The sequence below is a fragment of the Leucopleurus acutus genome, assembly GCF_964270905.1.
Source record: "Leucopleurus acutus genome assembly, chromosome: 2".
Lineage (NCBI taxonomy): Eukaryota > Metazoa > Chordata > Mammalia > Artiodactyla > Delphinidae > Leucopleurus > Leucopleurus acutus.
Window position 1 is genome coordinate 150921070 of NC_139143.1, and position 18956 is coordinate 150940025.

Consider the following 18956-nt stretch of genomic DNA (forward strand, 5'->3'; position numbering starts at 1 on the left):
TTGGGTTCATTTGCTTATTTAATGCTCACGACAGTCTTGTTATCCCTGCTTTATGGGTGAGGAAACTAAAGCTCAAAGAATAATGATAAGGCCCCATTCCAAGAGCTTTATGTATTTTATCTCGTTTAATCCTTAGAGCAACCCAGTGAGGTTGGTGCGATCAACATCCCCATTTCAGAGATGCAGTGCAGGGTGTCAGAGGTGGGGTATAAGCCCTGGCTTGCAAACCTGCTCTCTGAACCGTTTCCTGCCCTGCCTCGAGCTAGTAGGATGACTGACTTGCTTGGGGCTGCGGAGCAAGGACATGGTGGGGCAGGAGTCCAGCCAGATCTTCCTGGTCCTGCAGCCCAAGTTCTAACCTCTGACGGGATGCCACTCGATGCCAGAAACCCTTCATTAGCATTCTGTATCTTCTTTTCACTCAGAATTGTTCTTGGTCCTTTGTGCCTGACTGGAGGCTCCTTTCTTAGACCCACCCTTGGCAGCTCCTGGAGACCAGACTTTCATAAAAGAGCTCAGATCCCAGAACTGAGAACATCAGAGCAGGGAGGGTCCTTGACTTCCTGGTGCAATCTTCTCTCCCTTTTATATTTGGTGGGGAGAGAGAAACTAAGGGCCAGAGTGAGGCAGTAACTTGTCTGAGGTTCACAGCTAGTAGGGGCCAGAGTCCTTGAGGAGGAAGGGGGCCGGCCCAAGGAGCAGGCCTCGTGCTCCCTAAGGGCCTCTCTCCAGGGAATATTGAAGAACTGTGACTGGTTCAGCCCTCTTCCAGGGCCCTTTGTGGATGGGCCTGTTTACTTGTGAATTATTAACGAGCCCAAGCCTGTAGCCTGCTGGGTGGGGCTCACTCACTTTAAGAAAACCTGCTTTACAGCCACTGGGAGGGCTCTAGGGTCTGAGGTGGATAGTTCTGGGCTTTAGAGACAGTGGGGGTGGGGCTGGGGGGGTGGAGGCTTTCTCCAGGGAGAGGTCTGGAGAAAGGCACTGAGAATAGGGAAGGGGACAAGGGGTCACCCAAGTAATGCTCAGTAAGCATTACTACCAGCACCCCTGAGAGGTTGGCACTATTATCCCAGGTTTACAGATGGAAGACTGAGATTCAGAGAGGAGAACTGACTTCACAGCTTAAGCTCCTTCTACGATGGCATCACTTTTCACATGCTCACACCCCTATTTCTGTGACACACACACACACACACACACACACACACACATTTCCACACATTTTCTCTACAGGATAGAATTGAGACCTGGTTTAAGATATGGCTAGACCTGAGTCCAAGTCACACTTGGTCCAAGCCTCAGTCTTCTCATCTGTAGTATGGGAGATAAAGCTACTATGGAGCTTTCTGGAGCATTCTGAGGAGGTTTCACTAAACAGATACTTATTGAAGACCTTCTTCTTTTTTTTTTTTAATTTTTTTAAATTTGGCCACGCGATGCAGCTTTCGTGATCTTAGTTCCCCGACCAGGGATCAAACCCGGGCCCCGACAGTGAAAGCACCAAGTCTTAACCACTGGACCACCAGGGAATTTCCTGAAGGCCGCCTTAAGCTGAGAGATGGTATTGGTGAAAACAGTCTATATTGAGACGTCTCAGGGCCACTGAGAAGTGCAGTGAGCCCAGTGGTTTGTTCTTACAGGCTGGGGAGAAGATGAGAGAGGAAAACAGGCCTCACATCTCCCAGGCACCAAGCACCAGAAAAAAAGGTCCCCTGGCAGGGGAGGAGGGAACCCAGGACTCAGGATGCTCTCCTGGTCCCCTGGGAATGAGCAGGTGACCTGAGCAGGGTCACTGGGGTTGGGAAGCAGAAATAATGTTGACTCACAGGCTCCCGAGGGTTGGGGCTAGGAAGGAGCTCTTGGGAGCCGGGAACTACCCAGGTGGAACCCTCAGGAGGGGTGGGCCACTCTGATGCTCTGACTCACCAGGCGAGTGGCCCCAGCATCACTGCCACCGTTGTGGCATGGGCAGAGTTCCAGCTCTGAAGGCAAAGCGGAGCCTCAGTTTTCCTCTGTAGAAGGGGGAGAATAATAGCATCTACCCTGGCACTGTCACCACCATCGTCAGGGCACTTATGTAACACCATAAGCACATGCTAGGCACCATTCTGGGCGTTTTACACATAATGCTTAATCCTCACAATGACCCTTTGAAGCAGGCAGTACTTCCATCTTACTGATGAGGAAACTGAGGCTCAGAGAGGTGGTTAAAAGTGTGCATTAAACGAGATAATCCACGTTACATACTTAACATGTGTGGCACATAATAAGCCTTCGATGAATATCAGTCATTATTATAATCATTACCTCAGAGGAAAATGGTAAAGTGCTAGGCTCAGTGTTAAAGTTTTTGGTGATTAGTTCGGCACTCATACAGAGATGTCAGACCAGGCCCTACCCTCCAGAAGGTCCCAGTCTGATGGCAGAGACAGTCACATACAAACCTCACTCCACCCCCACCCTACACAGATGGTGTTCACCCAGGGTGATAGGGGAGGTCAAAGTGGGTTAGAGCAGTGTGTGCCCAGGAAGCCCCTGACCCATTTAGGGAGGAAGGGCTTCCTGGAAGAGGAGGCATCTGAACTGAAACCTGCAGGGTGAGTAGGAGCTTTCGCACAGGGCAGGATTTTAATAAATGTTGGTCAAATACAGTAAAGATTTACTTTGAAGCTAATGTAGCATAAACCTTCAGAACTCCTTACTCACCTGGCCCCTCCCAAGGCTCTGGGAGGACCCTGGCAATTTTATATTGGTAAATTTGTATTTTTTTAAAAAAAAAGAAGCCTTTCAATTGTACGATTTTGGATCATCCCTTGGTTAAATGAATGAATAATATGTGACAAGGAAGAAGGTGTGTTCCAAGCAAAGGGAACAGTATGTGCAAATGCCTAGAGACCTGAAAGTGCCTGGCATGTGATAAGACCCCCCAGCCCCCCACCGCCAGCCTCCTCACCCAGGCTCCTCTTTACACACAGTGCTGGTCTTCTCACCAGCTTCACAAACTCCAGCTGTCCTCAGTGTACCTTTGCCCACTTCCATGCTTTTTCATCCATGTACCCATCTGGTACATCCTTTCTACAACTTCATTGTGTATAAATAATACAAACTTCAAGGCTCAACTCTGTCCACCTTCTCCAGGAAGCCCCCAGCCTATATAGCACTCTCCCTTATCTGGACTTCTGTAGATGACAGTGGATGTTATCATAGCCCACTCCTTGTAGTTAATTATCTTTTCCTTGCTTATGTCAGAATCCCAGAGGTGGGATAACCCTTGCTATTGAGCACCTGGCTCTGCTCATATATGGACAGCATAAGAACTCACTACCTTTCTAGACAACCTGTTTAGATTTAAACAGTAATCCCCTAAACCTCTCCCCTCTGCCACCAGGCCCAATCTGCCTGGCTCTCCCAGGACCTAGTCCAAGCCCTCTTTCTATCATGGCTGCTTCTACAGACTCCTCCTGTTAACTTTTCTAACATCCTGGAGCTCAGGGCAGATCCAGGGGTGCTGGAGTCCCTCCTCCTTCTGTCCCCTGCCTTTGTGAAGGGACAGCTCTAATGGCAGCCACGTGCTCTGATGAGTCATGATTAAGAATGCTCTGATGAGTCATGATTAAGAGCATCTGGGGCCTGGACGCGGTAGCTGGTTAACTCTTCATGGGCCAGTGGCTCTTCTGCCAGGAGACCAGGTCGGCTTCAACCCTGGTCCTAGACATATACCTTAGGGCTGGGCACACAGTAGGCATCTGAGGAGTGTTATGGGTGACCCCACATAGGCCCTGGGGATTCAGGGGAGAGGGGACCCAGAAGGCAAGGGTGTGCACTTTGGTGTCAGGAGGGTTGAGTTCCAATCACGACTTGCCGTTTTTTAGGTGAGTGGCCTTGGGCAAGTCACGTGAACTCTGTACCTTAGTTTCCCCATGTGTAAAATGGCAGCTATGGGGACTATTTGAGGAGGCGAGTGTGAACTGTTGGCTAGCAGCGAGTGCTAAACCGCGTTATTTTCTGCCTTCTGGTCTCCTGCAAACACAGTCAAGCTGTGGACAAGTGGGTGGGATTAAAATCCAAGCCTGACTCTGGAGGCCATGTCTTTCTTTGCATGAATGCCCCGACCGATGCAGTAGGATGATGAAGGGCTTGGGTCGGGGGCGGTGAGAGTGGCAGGGAGGTGGACCTCAGGCCTAGGAGAACTTCCCGGGACCACACTGGTGGGGCTCCTTAGGAAGGAGCGAGCCCCCGCTCTCGGGGGCATGGGCTGGGCAGACCTTGGGCGCCCAGGGGTCTTACCCGTCAAAGCGGAGGTGGGGCGGGGGCGCCTTCCGCTGGCGGGCAGGCCCCAAGCAGCCCCCGCCCGCTGCTGGGCCCGCGTCTGCGGTCGGCCTCGGGCGGGCGGCGGCCTGGCCCCACTGCGCAGGTGGGCAGACCGAGGCCCGGCCCTGCCCCGCCGACTTCCCCGCCCCCGGCGCTCCCCTCCCCGGCCGGCGCGTCCGCGGCTCGGCGGCACAGCGCCCGCTCGGGGTTCCGGCGGCAGCACCTGGGCCGCGGCTGGCGTCCGCGGGGGCACGCTGTCCGCCCCCCTCGGCGATGACCACGGCCGGCTCCCCGGGCGCCGTGCCGGCAGGGTAAGTGCGCTGAGGAGCGGCCCCGGAGGGCGCGGGCGGGGCGGGGCGGGGGGCGGCGCCGGGCCTGGCCTCCCGCGAGGCCCGCACTGCGGCTTCCAGCCTCTGCGGGGCGGCACTGCGACCCCCGCCCCTCCCGGCCTCCGGGTGCTGCCGCCGCCACCTTCGGAGAGCGGGGAGGGGGCTGCGCGGAGACGGTGGAGGCCCTGGGCACCCTGGGTCGGTCGGTCACTACCCGCTGGGTCCCAACTTTGTTAGGAAGCTGTGGCCACAGCCGGGTCAGAGCCTCCTTCCTCCGCTCGTGGCGTTTACATCTCCACACCTGTGGGTGGGCTCTTATTGTCACTTCCGAAACAGGTGAGGAAACTGAGCAGTAGCTCTTAAATGACTTGTCTTAGGTCTCCCAGGAGGTGAGAAGTGGGCCTGGGATTTGAACCCAGCGATGCCAGACAGTACTTCATGTTCTGGGATATTCGGAGGAGTTAAAAGACTAAGATAGGAACTGGCCCGGCCCACCGGGCACAACCGGAACAGGGGTAGTAAAGGTGGGTGTTGTCACTTTCAACGTGGCACTTCTGCTCATCCCCACCCCACCCCGTTGAGGAACCCTGTAGGACCCCTACACCGCCCCTGTAGCAGTGACAGCTGCCAGCTGCTGGGAGACCTGGAGCAACTCTGCCATTCCTGGACCCCCGTGGATAGGGGCTGGGAGCCCTGCTGCTGGGAGCCGGCACTGCTAGGAGGTTGCTGGGTGGAGATCCTGCGCAGGTGAGCTGGGAGGGCTGCCATTCTGCCTGGAGCCTCACCACCAGGGACAATATTTGCCGAGGGCCTCAGGGCTAACACATGAACAGGGAGGTGACTCGGCTGGTGCCAGCTGTCAGCTGGAGGCCTCCACAGGGCCTGTGTGTGTCCCAGGCTGAGGGCTTGGAAGTTGGGTGGCCGGTGGACACCCTGGCCTGGGGGAGGGTTGCCTGGTGAGTCAGGCAGTGTTTTGTATGACATCGACCAAGTCCTTTATCCTCCCTAGACTTCTGGTCCCTCCTTTGGAAAATACAGGGAGGCTGGGCTGGCTGCTCCCTTCCTTCTCTGGGCTGGTCTTTGTAAATCTGGAAGCTGGTTAAATCCCTTCTGCCCAGTCCTGAGCACCACCCCACTGGGCCCAGAAAAATGGTTTCCAGGAGAGAAGGCAGGCATGGAGCAGGGCACCTATTAAAGAATCCTGAACTCCCAGACTAGACCCCTCATTCATTCTTCTTCCTTGCACACTCACATCCCTGACTGAGTCCTCTCTACAACCCAGGGCTCCTCTGGCCCCTCCTTGGGCCTCCAGGGCAATGAGCCTGCCCTTCTAGCACTGGCAGGTCATCCTCACACTAAACCATACCTACCCACCTGCGTGCCCTCCAGGTCCATCTGTCCCTGGCCCTGTTCAGTGCCATTCTGGTGGGGTCTGAGCAGAGCAGGAGCAAAGCAGTTCCACCTTCACCATAGACACTCATTCAGTCAGTCAACAAACACTCCCAGGCCTGCTCTGGGCCCAGCCCCATGTGTGAGGCTCAGTGGTGAAAAGACCAACATTTAAATCTCCTCCACTTTAAAAATTATGAAATATTTTCAGCCTTCAGAAGAATATCACAAATAATAAAATGAACTCCATGCCCTTGCCAGCAAGCTTTTTCAGATGTTAACATTGTGCCCTGTTTATTTCATACTCTTTGTAAGAAATAAAGCATCCCTGTGGACCAGCCCACCCTTCCCTCTACAGAGATAGTCACCATCCTGAATTTTGGTTTTATCATTTCTCTGTCTGTTTTTATTCTTTTGCTGACTATGTATAAGCCTAAAAAATGCATAGCTCTTTAAATTTTTTCTGTAAATGGAGTCATATAGCACAAATCATTCTGCAGCTTGCTTTTTCTCACTCAGCTTCAGGTTACTGAGATTTAGCTCTCTTGATCCTTGAAGCCCTGGTCCCCACTTGCCTTGAAGTATGATATGCCACCTGATGTAGAGACCATCATTTATTTATTTATCCAGCCTTCTTGGTGAACACTGAGGTGGTTCCCAGTGTCTTGTTATTCAAACATTGAATATTCTTGAATGATTGTCCTTTGCACATATGTGAGCGTTCTTCCATGTTGCCAGGCGGGAGTGGAATTGCTGGGATTTTACAGGATATGTGCGCTCAATCTTTTAAAGTTACTTAGTTTCATTATAAAAGTGGTGCTGCTCGGTAAAAGAAATGATGGAAATACATAATCTTAGGGAAAAAAATGTGCTAATGTTTCCCGAATACTTCCTATTGTGCTTTCCACTGTCTCAGTCATTCTTCCCAGCAACCCTGGGAGGTAGGTCATTCCCATTTCATTGATGAGGAAACTGAGGCTCATAGAGGTTAAAGAACCTTCCCACGTTTCTCCAACAAGTGATTGCTGAGCTGCAGCTTGAGTCCAGGGTTGTCTGCTTTCAAAACTCCATGCTACCTAGGCCACACCACATCACTCCCTGCCACGTGGTACTAGCGTTATGCACAGCTAAGCGGGACTCTGGGAGCAGAGTCACAATCGTATTTGCAATTTAGAAAGGTCACTGTGGATGTGACAGATCCCCATGGACAGGTTGCCTTACCCCGGAGCCAGAAGTTCCCCCTGAATGCTGGAAGAAGTAAAAGCCAGCTCTGATTCCAGTCTGCTCTCTGAGTGACTGCCTCGCCCTGCCTCCGCTGCCCCACCCATCTCACCCTGACTGGGATCCGGGTAGGAGGGCTTCCTGTCTCCAGCGGAGAAGAGGGTCCCCCAGCTCTGCCCATCAGACACTGAGGTAGTGGTTTACAGGCAGACCACCGTGGGGAGGTGGGAGGAAAGGGGAGTGGGGTGGCCCTCTTCTCACTTTGGCTTCAAGCCCCCTCCCCCACTACACTAAAGTTCCTGGTGTTAGTCGTCACCAGCCATGCTCCACGCTCCACCCTGCTCAGCATCCTCCCCATACCAGAGTTTCCACCCGGCACAGCAAAGAGGCCACCATCACCACTTGGGAGCCCAGGAATATTTTGGCCTGGGCCCCGGCAGGGTGGCTTGGAGCAGAAAGGCCTTAAAGAGGTGGGGACAGCCTGCAGAGAAGTGGGGACCTCATCACAGCCAGGGGAGGGTAATGGTTTGGCAGGTTGCTTTTGCAGAAAGTATTTCTGTCTTCTCCCAGGTTCCTGGGAGGAGGACATCAGGTTCCTGTCTTCACTGTCTTCACTTATCTATCAAATGCAGATAAGAACATCTGGCTCTTGGGGCTGGTGGGAGGACTGAGTGAAATAATGCAATCATCAATTTAGATAACTTGAAGTGATATTCTCATAGTGGTGATAGGTGTTTGTTCATGCTATTATTAGGTCAAATGGGGCCAATGTCCCCAGCCTGCCTGAGCTCCCCAGCCAGCTGGGATGCCCCATCCCACCTGTACACTTACAGGCCTTCCAGAGCCTCTGTCTTCTCCACCTGCCCCATGATGGCCTGTGCCCCCTCCTCACTATGGTATCATGCCTCCAGCCCTTTGCTCACACTCTTTTCCTCTTCTGGGACTTCCTTCTCCATCTTGTCCTCAATTCAGGGCCATCTTATCCAGAAAGCTTCCTTGACGGCACCCCCCTCACTTCCGGGCCTCTCCAGCCCCCAGTGACCCCCATGATCACGGCCCTGATGGCTCTGGCCGTCACTGTAGCCCTCAAGGGCAGGCCCACGTCTGGGTCCAGTTTCTTTCCCCAGAGTCCAGCCCCAGGCCTGGCCCAGAGCCAGAGATGGGTGGATGTTTGTGGCAGGGAAGAAATCAGCTCCAGGGCTGCCCCAAAGCAGCTGTCCGTCTGGAGAGGTCACCGCAGACCCACCTCATGACAGTTAAGGGGAAGTGGTGCTGGGGCTGCCAGGGGAGGGACTATGCGTCTCTGTGCTGTCTGTGCATCTTTCTCTCCAGGTAGACCAAGGAGGCAGAACCTCTTGACGGGGTTGGAGGTGGGGGTGGGAGCGGGGTGTGCGCAGAAGTGGGAGGTAGGCTCTCGACTCTGGAATTGTTTAGAGATGGGCAGAAGCCAGGACAATGGACTTGACTTCCTGGCTCAGGCAGAAACGGGTTAGAACCCACGCTTAGGCGTGTGACCTTGGCCAAGTCACCTCTCTTCTGTGCCTCAGTCTCCTCATCTGCAGTGGAGGTAATAACCCCACTCCACAAGGCTTTGTGAGGGCTCACAGAGAGCACGCCAGTTAAATGCCTGGGGCAGTAGGTACTCACTGCCTTTTCATTGATTCATGCAACAGAGACAGTGGACTGAACACCACTCACTAGGCTAAGCCCTGGGTGCCAAGGAAGACTCTGTCCCTGCCTCATGAAGAGGCGGGCAGAGGCTGCTTCCAGTGGGGCCTTTTTGGCCCTGGAAAGGAACTTGATCTTTATCCTAAGAGTAGGACAGGGAAGGATTTCAAATCCAGAAGTGACATGGTCAGATTTCGGTTTTAAAAAGATAATTTTGGCTATTATGAGAAGGACAGAGTAAAGGGAATAATGCTTCCTACATTATCCCTTAAAAAAACTACCTAGAGACTGGATGAGTTACAACATACATCCTTTAAAATACATTCCTGAGTGCCTACAGAAGTAACAGATCCTCTCAGGCCAAGAATTAAGAGAGAGCTGAAATCAGGCTGGTAAATAAGATGAAGCCACAGCGACCTGAGGGTATTTACAAATTCCAGAAACCTAGACTCTTGAGTTTTAATGACACTTAAGGAATGGGAAATAAGGACTTGGGGCTACCCAACGACAGTGTGAAGAGTTGGAACTTAGCCTCCCTACCACCTCACATGAATCTGCCACCTTCAAAGGGCGTCCTCAGCAAATAGGGGCATTGACTAGAAAAAACGCCCACCCACCACGAAGGGAGGCGACAGTTCTTGTGGGGACAAAGAGGCCCCCTAGACAATTATACATGTTGGTCTGCCCTCACACAAATTTCAGGTTTGAATATATACTACCTCTGTGGTCCTGGGTATGCTAAACTAAAAAAAGTAACATAAATGGTCTTGGGGGGTGGTAGCACCCCAGGGAAGCTGGCTGAAGTAAATGAAAATCCTCTCTGGAGGAATGGATTCTCATTTCAAGATCCCTTCGGGATCAGTCAAATAGGAGCTCATGGTAAAATTACAAAACACACAAAGAAACAAGTCGCTATGAACAATAGATACCAGAAGCAAGAAATAGCAGAATTAAGAGTCTAAGATCCTAGAGTGTTAAGATATTGATTATAACTGATTGTGTTTAAAATGTATAAAGAAATCAAAGATAGACTTGCAACAATACGCAGGGAACAAAATACTGCCCAAAATGACCAAGCAGATTTGAAAAAGAACCAAGTGGAATTTCTGAGATGAAAAATAAAATCACTGAAATTAAAAACTCAGTAGAGGATAAGTAGCGGATGAGACCCACTTAAAGAGAATTAGCGAAATGAAAGATCTAAAGAAATTACTTAGAATCTAACAGAGAGAGTGAACGAGATGGCAAAGAAGAGAGAGAAGAGGCATGAAAAACAATAAAATGGGATAACAGAGAGAGAGAAGAGTTAGGAATGGACAGGAGTAGAGGAGGGGTCTTCCATCAGACGAGGGTACAGATGGTAGTGGCCTGGACTGGGGGGCACTGGGTGTAGAAGGAAGTGGATTAAGAGATGTTCAGGAGGTAGAACTGATAGGGCTTATTGATGGAGTAGATGACGGAGGCCAGGGGGAGGATGTGTCAAGGATGACTATTTCTGACTTGAGAAACTTGGTCGAGGGGTACTATTTATTGAGATGGCAAATCTGGAGAACAGATTTGGGAGAACAAACAAGAGTTCAGTTCTGACCAAAGCATGTTTCATTTTGCCTGGGAAGTTCTGTTGATGCATCACAGAGGAGGAGATATTAGAACTGGGCCTTAAGATAGGTGTAGAAGTTTACCTGGTGGAGAAAGAACTTTATTAACTTTGGGGGAAAAGGATCTCCTTTCAGTACGATCATCGAGACACTTTTTAGAGCCTTCTCTACTTGAAAGCGACCCCTTGAGAAGAGACAGTCAAAAGACCATCAGACAGGACTTTTGGGATCATCTCTCATCTTTCAGATGGGAAGCTGAGGCTCAGAAAGATCAGGGATTTGCCCTCCTAGCCCAAGACTCTCCATCCATCCATCCATTCATTCATTCACTGACTTAACCTATATTTATCAAAAGCCCATTTTGTACCAGATACTAGGTGCCGGTGATACAGCAGTGAACAAAACAAAGATTCCTGCCCTCAGGAAGCTTATATTTTAGTGGAGGGAGACAGACAATAAACACAAAAATAAGTAAAAAAATATATATGTCAGAGGGAGGTAAGAGCTATCAAGAAGTGTAAGGACTGGGAGGAGGTCGGGTGTACTGGAGGTGCCATTGGGAAGGTGGCCCTTGAACATAAAAGGCCCTGACAGCTCTTACAGGGTGGCTGCCCACTATGGCCCATTGTGACAGCGCCTGTGGGGTTCTAGAATGCAGGCCTGAGGAGGCCAGGAGAAGGCCTAGAGAAGGAGGAGGAAGAAAAGAGCTGAAGTGGGATTTAGTGGGTAGGCTGTGCCCCCCACTGGGGGCAGAAAAGTCCAATGGGTCGGAAGGGCCACAAAGACTCCTTTTACCCTTGTGAGAGGTAAGATAAATTTATTCCTGAGGTTTCCTTGCACCAACCCACCACATCCCATCCTCAGCCCCTCCCCACGATCTCAGATGACACCACCCCCCTCTGCTACCCCTCCCACCTTTAGGAACACTTAGAGGTAAGTCCAAATTGTCCTGTGTCTTAGTACAGAGTGGGCAGCCTGGAGGAGCTCATGACAGGCATCCAAGGACCACCAGGGAGTTCGAGTGGGCCTTGGGCGGCTCTGTTCCAGCCAGGACAGTCGAGCCTCTCAGCTGAGGCTCTGTTGAGAGCTCCCAGGTCATGCCTGTGTCTCTCCCATCAGGACTCCTGTGAGCAGCCTCCATGAGTCCCTGGACCAGTGCATGACCGCCCTGGACCTCTTCCTCACCAACCAGTTCTCAGAAGCACTCAGCTACCTCAAGCCCAGGTGAGGCTTAAGCCCAGGTTGGGGATGGAGGGTGTGTGTGTGTGTGTGTGTGTGTGTGTGTGTGTGCGTGCGCACGCACGCGCGCACGTGCATGCACACATGTAAGTGTAGGGATGGGGATGCCAGATGGAGAACCAGAGGTTTTATGTGAGAGGAACCCTGTGTAACTCAATGCCTTCAGCCTTCTGGGTCACTATGACCCCTGAGAATCCCATAAAAATGGCTCAGGGTCCCCATTCCACAGCCAGGAACAGCCAGGCCCTCCCTAAGGTCACTGTGACTTCCTTCCCCTCAGGTCTTGCAGCTTCTGCCACTTTGATTTCTTGTTCCCACTGAATCCAGCTCTAAAACAGCCCCTTTTTGTTATTTTCCTCCAAAGCATTGAAGACTTGAGTTGCTTTTACTCAAGGCTTTAGGGCAATGATGACAGTAGTTTAGCCATTTCTTCTAGTGTTGACTGCCTTATTTCTTTTTTTGGCTGCATTGCGCGCAGGCTTTCTCTAGTTGCGGTGTGCGGGCTTCTCATTGCGGTGGCTTCTCTTGTTGCGGAGCACAGGCTCTGGGCACGTGGGCTTCAGTAGTTGCAGCACGCGGGCTCAGTGGTTGTGGCACTCGGCCCCTAGAGTGTGCAGTCTTCAGTAGTTGCGGCGCATGGGCTCTAGGGTGCGCAGGCTTCAGTAGTTGTGGCGTGTGGGCTCAGTAGTTGTGGCTTGGGGCTCTAGAGCGCAGGCTCAGTAGTTGTGGCACACGGGCTTAGTTATTCTGTGGTATGTGGGATCTTCCCCGACCAGGGATTGAACCCGGGTCCCCTGCATTGGCAGGCAGATTCTTAACCACAGCACCACCAGGGAATTCCCTGCCTTATTTCTAAATAATATGCTTAGAGTACTCTTTCTTTACTTACCACTTTTTTCAATTTTTTAAAAACTGAAATTAAGTTGAGATATAATTCACATACCATAAAATTCACTCTTGTTACTTTTTGCTTTTACACATCACCTGATGGTTGACAAGAATTTAGCTTTCTTATACCCCTGCCTCACCTCCCTTCCCTCCTCCTATCATTATATCACAATATCTGGCTAAATCAGTAATCAGTATTTTCATTATTATAACTATGTAATTATGCTCATTGCAGAGACAAGTCTTACATTATAAGATTACATTTTCTTTCTGGAGTTAATAATTGTCTTGTTTTTTTCATTTGCCTGATTCGCTATACGTTTATCCTGAACTCTTTATAACTACTCCATCAAGTCATGAGGTTTTCCATAAATACTCAGACATATCAGGTAAGCCCTCAGTCCCTCTTTTTCCTGGAAACCTCTCCCCTGGAGGACAGGCCTGTTTACTGGCCACCTTCCAGCCGGCTCCTGGAATCCCCTTTGCTTCTCCCCTGTTTGCTTGCCCTGGCTTTTTCTCTCTCCTATCTGTATCCTCCCTCATTTTACTAGAGCATGTCCTCTAGAAATTTCCAAAGAGAGAGTTGCATGAATATAATCTTTCCCCCTCAGAATTTTGAAGGCGTTGTTTTCTGCCCTGTTTTCTGGCATGTACTGTAGCCGGGAGAATCCTGATTCTTCTTACATGGCATGGGGTCTTTTTTCCTTCTCCAGAGATGTTTAGGATCTTCTCTTTTATTCCTGCAAATCTGAAATTTCACAATGATGTGCCAGAATGTAGGTCTTTTTACTTGGCATTTTTTTTGTTTGTTTGTTTTGGCTGCGCTGGGTCTTCGTTGCTGCACACGGGCTTCCTCTAGTTGCAGCGAGCGGGGGCTACTCTTCATTACGGTGTGCGGGCTTATTGCAGTGGCTTCTCTTGTTGCCGAGCACAGGCTCTAGGCGCACGGGCTTCAGTAGTTGCAGCACACGGACTCAGTAGTTGTGGCTCGTGGGCCCTAGACCACAGGCTCAGTATTGTGGCACACGGGCTTAGTTACTCCGTGGCATGTGGGATCTTCCCAGACCAGGGCTCGAACCCATGTCCCCAGGTTAGCAGGCGGATTCCCAACCACTGCGTCAACGGGGAAATCCTCTTGGTATTTTTTTATTCGGAAACTGAGTTCTAGGAAATTCTCTCGTATGATCCTTCCACGTTCTGTTTCCCTTTCCTGGGCTTTGTTTAAGGCAGGTATTGGACTTCCTGGATCAGTCCTCTTCTAAGATATTTATCCGCACACCACCCCCCTCGCATTTCTTTATCTTTTTTCCTCTGATTTATGGGAGAGTTCCTCAACCTTATCATTAAATCCACTGACTTTTCTTTCTTGTGTGTAATCATATGATTAATTCCCTAGTACTCTACAGTGTTCTCTGAATGTTCTTTTTTTCCTAAAACATCTTATTCTTTGTTTATGAGTGCACTGTGTTCTTTATATGTATATTTAAAAATATGAGTGTCCTGAGGATAGGACCTGGCATGTAGCAAGCCCTCTAATAAGTATTTATTGTTGTTATTACTATTAGCACAGAATATTATCTCTTTTAAAAGTATTTTATTCTTTCCCTGCATAATCTTGGCTTTCTCCAGGTTTCCTTTTTCTGTGTAATGGGGGGAGTACTCTCCTCATGGTAGGGCAGGGGGCACTACCCTGAAATGCCCGATGGTCCCTGGCTGGCTGTCTGGTCGTATTTAAGAGCACATTCACTCAAAGGCCAACTGGAAGGTCTGGGCCAAGAAGCCTTGTAATTGGTGGGATCAGCTTTTGGATAATCTGGCAGAGAGCGGGCCCCAGATGTTAGCTTTTCCAGAGAAGAATCCTCCATTCCTCAGTCTGGACAGAGAGCCCCTGGCTGCCTGAGTTCCGGGACTGGGATAGGGGTGAGGAGCCAGGGGTCTAATCATGTCTGCTGCCTGCTTGCCCGATCCCCTCTTTGCAGCTCCAGGTTGTCCTCTGCCACAACTGGTTCCCCCAGGTCCCCAGGGAAAGCAAGTGCTGGGGTAGGGGGACGGCTTTCCCCAAGCCTCGAGCCAGGCCTGTTCAGTTTCTCTAGACCTGACTGACCCATTGATCTCCTGTCTGGGGTCAGTGGCCCACCTTCTGAGCGGGGCAGCTCCAGGGCTTGGTGGTCCTGAGTCGTACGGTAGTCCCTCCGCGAGCGGTCCTCACACCTCATCCCCACCCTCTGGGGGGATCCGGCTTGAGGTACGGCAGGGCCGGGTCTGCTCGGGAGTGGGGCCGCTGCCTGAGGCAGGCCAGGCCCCATCTTGCCCCATCACCGAACATCCAGGCTCCCCTCCCAGTGCTTTAGGGAGGCTCCCCGGCTCCCCTTCCCTCCTGGTCACTACCCGTCCTGAAGTGGCTCCTCTCTGCCACTGCCCCCTCAACGCCCTCCTCCCGCCCTCGGCCCCCTCCTCGCTGAGGGGCTGCTTCGCCTTCCCTCACCTCAGGAGGGCCCTCTACTAGGGGTCCTGCAACTCAGGCTCCCGAGAGGCAACGCCTGCCCTGAAGGAAGCACCACAGAGAGAACAGGCTTCCTGTGAGGCCACCTTTCATCTCACACCTGAGGCACTGTAACCTCTCTTTCTCTTGACTCCTGCCCCATTCCGGAAAAGGGTCTTTGCTTTCTTTTGAGTTGAAGCGCTTCCTCCCCAAACAGTGGATGTCATGAGCACACTCCCCGTCCCTTCTTGTGACCACCAAATAATGTTTCCAGAAATTGCTAGCTGTCAGGGGAGGGGTGGGCAGATTCCGTAAAAATACCTCCCCATCTCTGTTAAGAACCACTGGTCTAGATAAAATAATTCTTGCTCAGAAATGGTCTCCTCTCCCCATTCACAGCCACTGAAGCTGTGAAGGACGCTGGGGGTCAGTGTCATCCACTGCTCCCCATAGCACGCGTGGTGTCTCGTTTCACTGTCACCCACACTTTGCCCTCGGGGAGTAACTGGGCTCTCCAAGCCTCCCCCCGCCCCAGCTTCTGCTTTCCCTTTTTCACTTCTTTCTTTTTTCTTTCCCCCAAACTAACACCAGAACCTGCATGTTATACTACTTTGTTGTTTGTTTGTTTGTTTTACAGCAGGTTCTTATTAGTTATCTCTTTTATACAGATTGGTGTATATATGTCACCATATATACACCATTTGCTTTCCCTTTTTCACTTCTTTGAGTAGCTTCTGGTTTATTTTACTTCACGCTGTGTGTGTCCCTGAGCACTGTCTCTGGAACATGGTAGCTACACTACTCATTTGATGAAAAAAATGGTCATGGTTGATAAGCAGCAGGACCAGGATGCACATCCAGCCCCATTCAGCTCCACAACCCACACTTTGCCTCCTGGGCCATCCTGGATCTCAAGCAGGTGGAGTTTCCCTGGCACAGGAGGCCTCACACGTGCCGCGTCTTCCAGGAGGGAGGGAAGGAGGTAGAACAGGTGTGTGGGGCCAAGGGAGGGTGGTGTGCCCCTGCACTGTCCCGGATCCCTCTGGGGGAGGAAGCAAAGTCCCCCGCTGAGAGGAAGGGGTCAGGCTGGTGCTGGGCTGGGGAGGTGGCAGGGACTGGGCAGAAGTTCATGAGTGGCACGATGGACCGAGGCTGGGGGCCCCGCTCAGAGCGTGCCCGTCCGTGTGGCTGGCGGCTTCCTCCTGCCTTGCTCAGTGGCAGCGCCGCGGAGAAACTAGGCGGTCGCGCGGCTCCTAACCAGGGCAGCGAGAGTTGGCAGGCCAGCAGTGAGGGTTTTGACAAGAGAGTGGCTGGTATGAGGAAGCTCAGCTAGGGGGTCAGGGAGAGAGGACAGGCTGGAGGTGGGGGGATGGCGCAGTGGGAGTGACTGGAGAGAGCGCACAGGCGGCAGGCGGGGAGTCTGTGGCTGGGAGGGTGGGTGGTATCGTGCAGGACTCCAGAAGCAGAGCTGGCCTCTGGGCTGACGGGGAGGTCAAGGTGTGACCCATGGGATGGGGCAGTTGGGCACCTGGGGCCCGTTCACTCGGCAGCACCTCAGGAGTGCCCTCTTGTGGCCGGCGGTGGGCCGGGTGCTGGGGCTGCAGTACCGAGCGGGGCGTGGGCCCTTCTCAGGGTTCCTCACGGCACCAAGTGAAACAAGTAATAATGGCTTTAGGACCAGCCACATACCTTCCGGGGTGCACTGCAACGTGAAAATGTGGAATTCTTTGTTCAAAAATTATTAAGGGTTTCAAGACGGTGACAGCAGAGCATTAAACCAAGCATGGAGCCCCGTGTGACTGCACAGATCGCACACCTGTGTTCAGCCAGCCCCGGAAGTCTTCCTGGAGGAAGTGACATTTAAGTTGAGAGAGGTTGGATGAGAAGGAGTCAGCCAGATGGAGAGGGCATTTCCAGGCAGAGGAACAGCCGGTGCCAAGGCCTGGCAGTGAACAAGGGTCTAGTGTATTTGAGGAAGACAGATAGTCAGCCTGGCTGGGGTGGGGAGAGCTGGGGACGGTCCCAGAAGGGAGAGGGCAGGGTGATGGAAGGTGGACTGGGGATATGAGTCCCCCAGAAGGTGGTTGGGCTGGAGAGGAGGGCAGCGAGGTGGGTCTGAGAGGCGTGGGGGGATTTCATGAGGGTGAAGGAAAGTGGCTTGGAGGCAGGAGGTCTGTCTCTGAGACAGGCTGCAGGGGGGCATCCTCGCCCAGAGAGGTCCTCGGGAAGTAAGGCCTTAGGCTGTGACTGCAGGGGTGTCCCCAGGAAACAGCAGTGGGGTTTGGGTCAGAGTCAGTCGTCCTGATGGTGAGGACAGGATGGCTGATGAGTAGCTGACAAGGGCCTGAGCCCTGGCTACTGGCAGAGGAGGGAAGGGCTGGAGGCCGCTGGGCTTAGCAGACCTCCAGGTGGCCAAGGAGTCCCCAGTCCCAACACCCTGCTCTTCCGATGGCTCTTCCAGTGCCCTCCCCATCTTGACAGCTTGTCTAGGCCTGGCAGGTGAGACCCCATTGGGCATCATGTCCTAGAGGTGGGTCTAGCTCAGAGGTGAGGGGATCGTTGCTTCTAGGGGTCTGGTCGCCGTATGTACAACAAGGACTTTGTGGAGTGCAGACTAAACTTGGGGTGCCTGAGGTCTGGGGGGTTGTTATACCTCTGTGCCCTGAATCCCAGTCCAGACCAGAGTTGGGAGCTTCCACGTCATGGGCTGGGGAGGGGCTAGGATTCCCAGCTGCAGGTGCCTGTCGGGGCCTTGGGCCTCAGACTAGAAATTCCATTTCGCCTGCCAGCTGCCCAGGAGGGGCTCTCCCTCCTACTGGGCTGGGCAGGTGTGGCTGAGTCTGGGCCTGGGACCTGGGGGCGAGGAGGGTGAGAGTTGGAGAGGCCTGGGGGAAGGGGATTATCTGGGAGGTGGGTCTGTGTGCTGTCCGGGAAACCCTTCCTCAGGGAGAAAGTTTTTATGTAGGGCAATGACCCTTGACCCTGGCAGGACACAGAGGGACTCAGACTCACATTCATTGAACATCGGTGTTATGGCCCTGGCCTGGGCACCCTACTTAAGCCACCCAAAGTCCTGGGAGAGAAGGGTTATTGTATCCATTTTACAGAGGAAAAGCCTGAGGCTCAGAGAGGCTGCAAGACTCACGAGGATCACACAGCTGGTGACTAGCGAGGCCAGGATTCCAACCTGTGTCTGAGAGACTCTGAAGCCTGAGTTCTGTAACCCCACTGCAGACTGTGGCCTCCTTTCCACAAGCCACTGCCCTCAGATAAGCAGTTCTAGCAGAGACCTGGGAGGTGTCCCAACAGCTGCCAGGACTGGTCTCCTTCATGAACCTTTGACTTCCAAGGATAATATCACCTGAGAATCACCCAGAAGTAAAAAAGCAACTTAATTTACAGAGGTGCTTTATGAATGAAGAACAGGTGAAGTCTTATGATAGAATAGATGGTCTATAAACCTTAGTCATCTTCTCTCTCCCCTGAAGTTCCCAGCATAAGCCTGGCACTGAGGAGTTTGGAAAATAATTAATTAGGGGGTGTAGGGAAGGGAGCAAAAAATCGCTGCAGCATCTACTGTGTGCCAGGCAAGGGTAATCCCCAGCCAGACCCACATGGACTCGGGTGGGCCAGCATTATTGTCCCCATTTTGCAGAAGCATAAATCAAGGCCCAGATACATTGTGACTTCCCCACGTACAGAGGAGGACTGGCATTGGTCCCATCCTTCCTTGCCTGTTGCTCTCTGCGTGTGTTAGACTAAATGCCACCCCTCTTCCCCCCAACACCCTTTAGATGCAAGGTCTGGGGCTGTGGCGGAGCCCGGAGA

General features: G+C 52.2%; 1 protein-coding gene across 4 annotated transcripts in view; it reads left to right on the forward strand.

Moving 5' to 3' along the window:
• TTC39A (tetratricopeptide repeat domain 39A) overlaps positions 1 to 18956 on the forward strand; it is a gene marked incomplete at both ends in the record, with an annotated part of 57818 nt that overhangs the window by 14711 nt on the left and 24151 nt on the right. Inside the window, 2 exons of one of the 4 annotated variants that reach the window (XM_082834110.1) lie at positions 4573 to 4625; positions 11639 to 11743. In XM_082834110.1, the coding sequence (XP_082690236.1) occupies positions 4588 to 4625; positions 11639 to 11743 (143 nt within the window). Of the gene's footprint in view, positions 1 to 4572; positions 4626 to 11281; positions 11326 to 11638; positions 11744 to 18956 lie in introns of those variants that run through there. The other 3 variants (XM_082834109.1, XM_082834108.1, XM_082834107.1) reach the window with 3 other exon arrangements.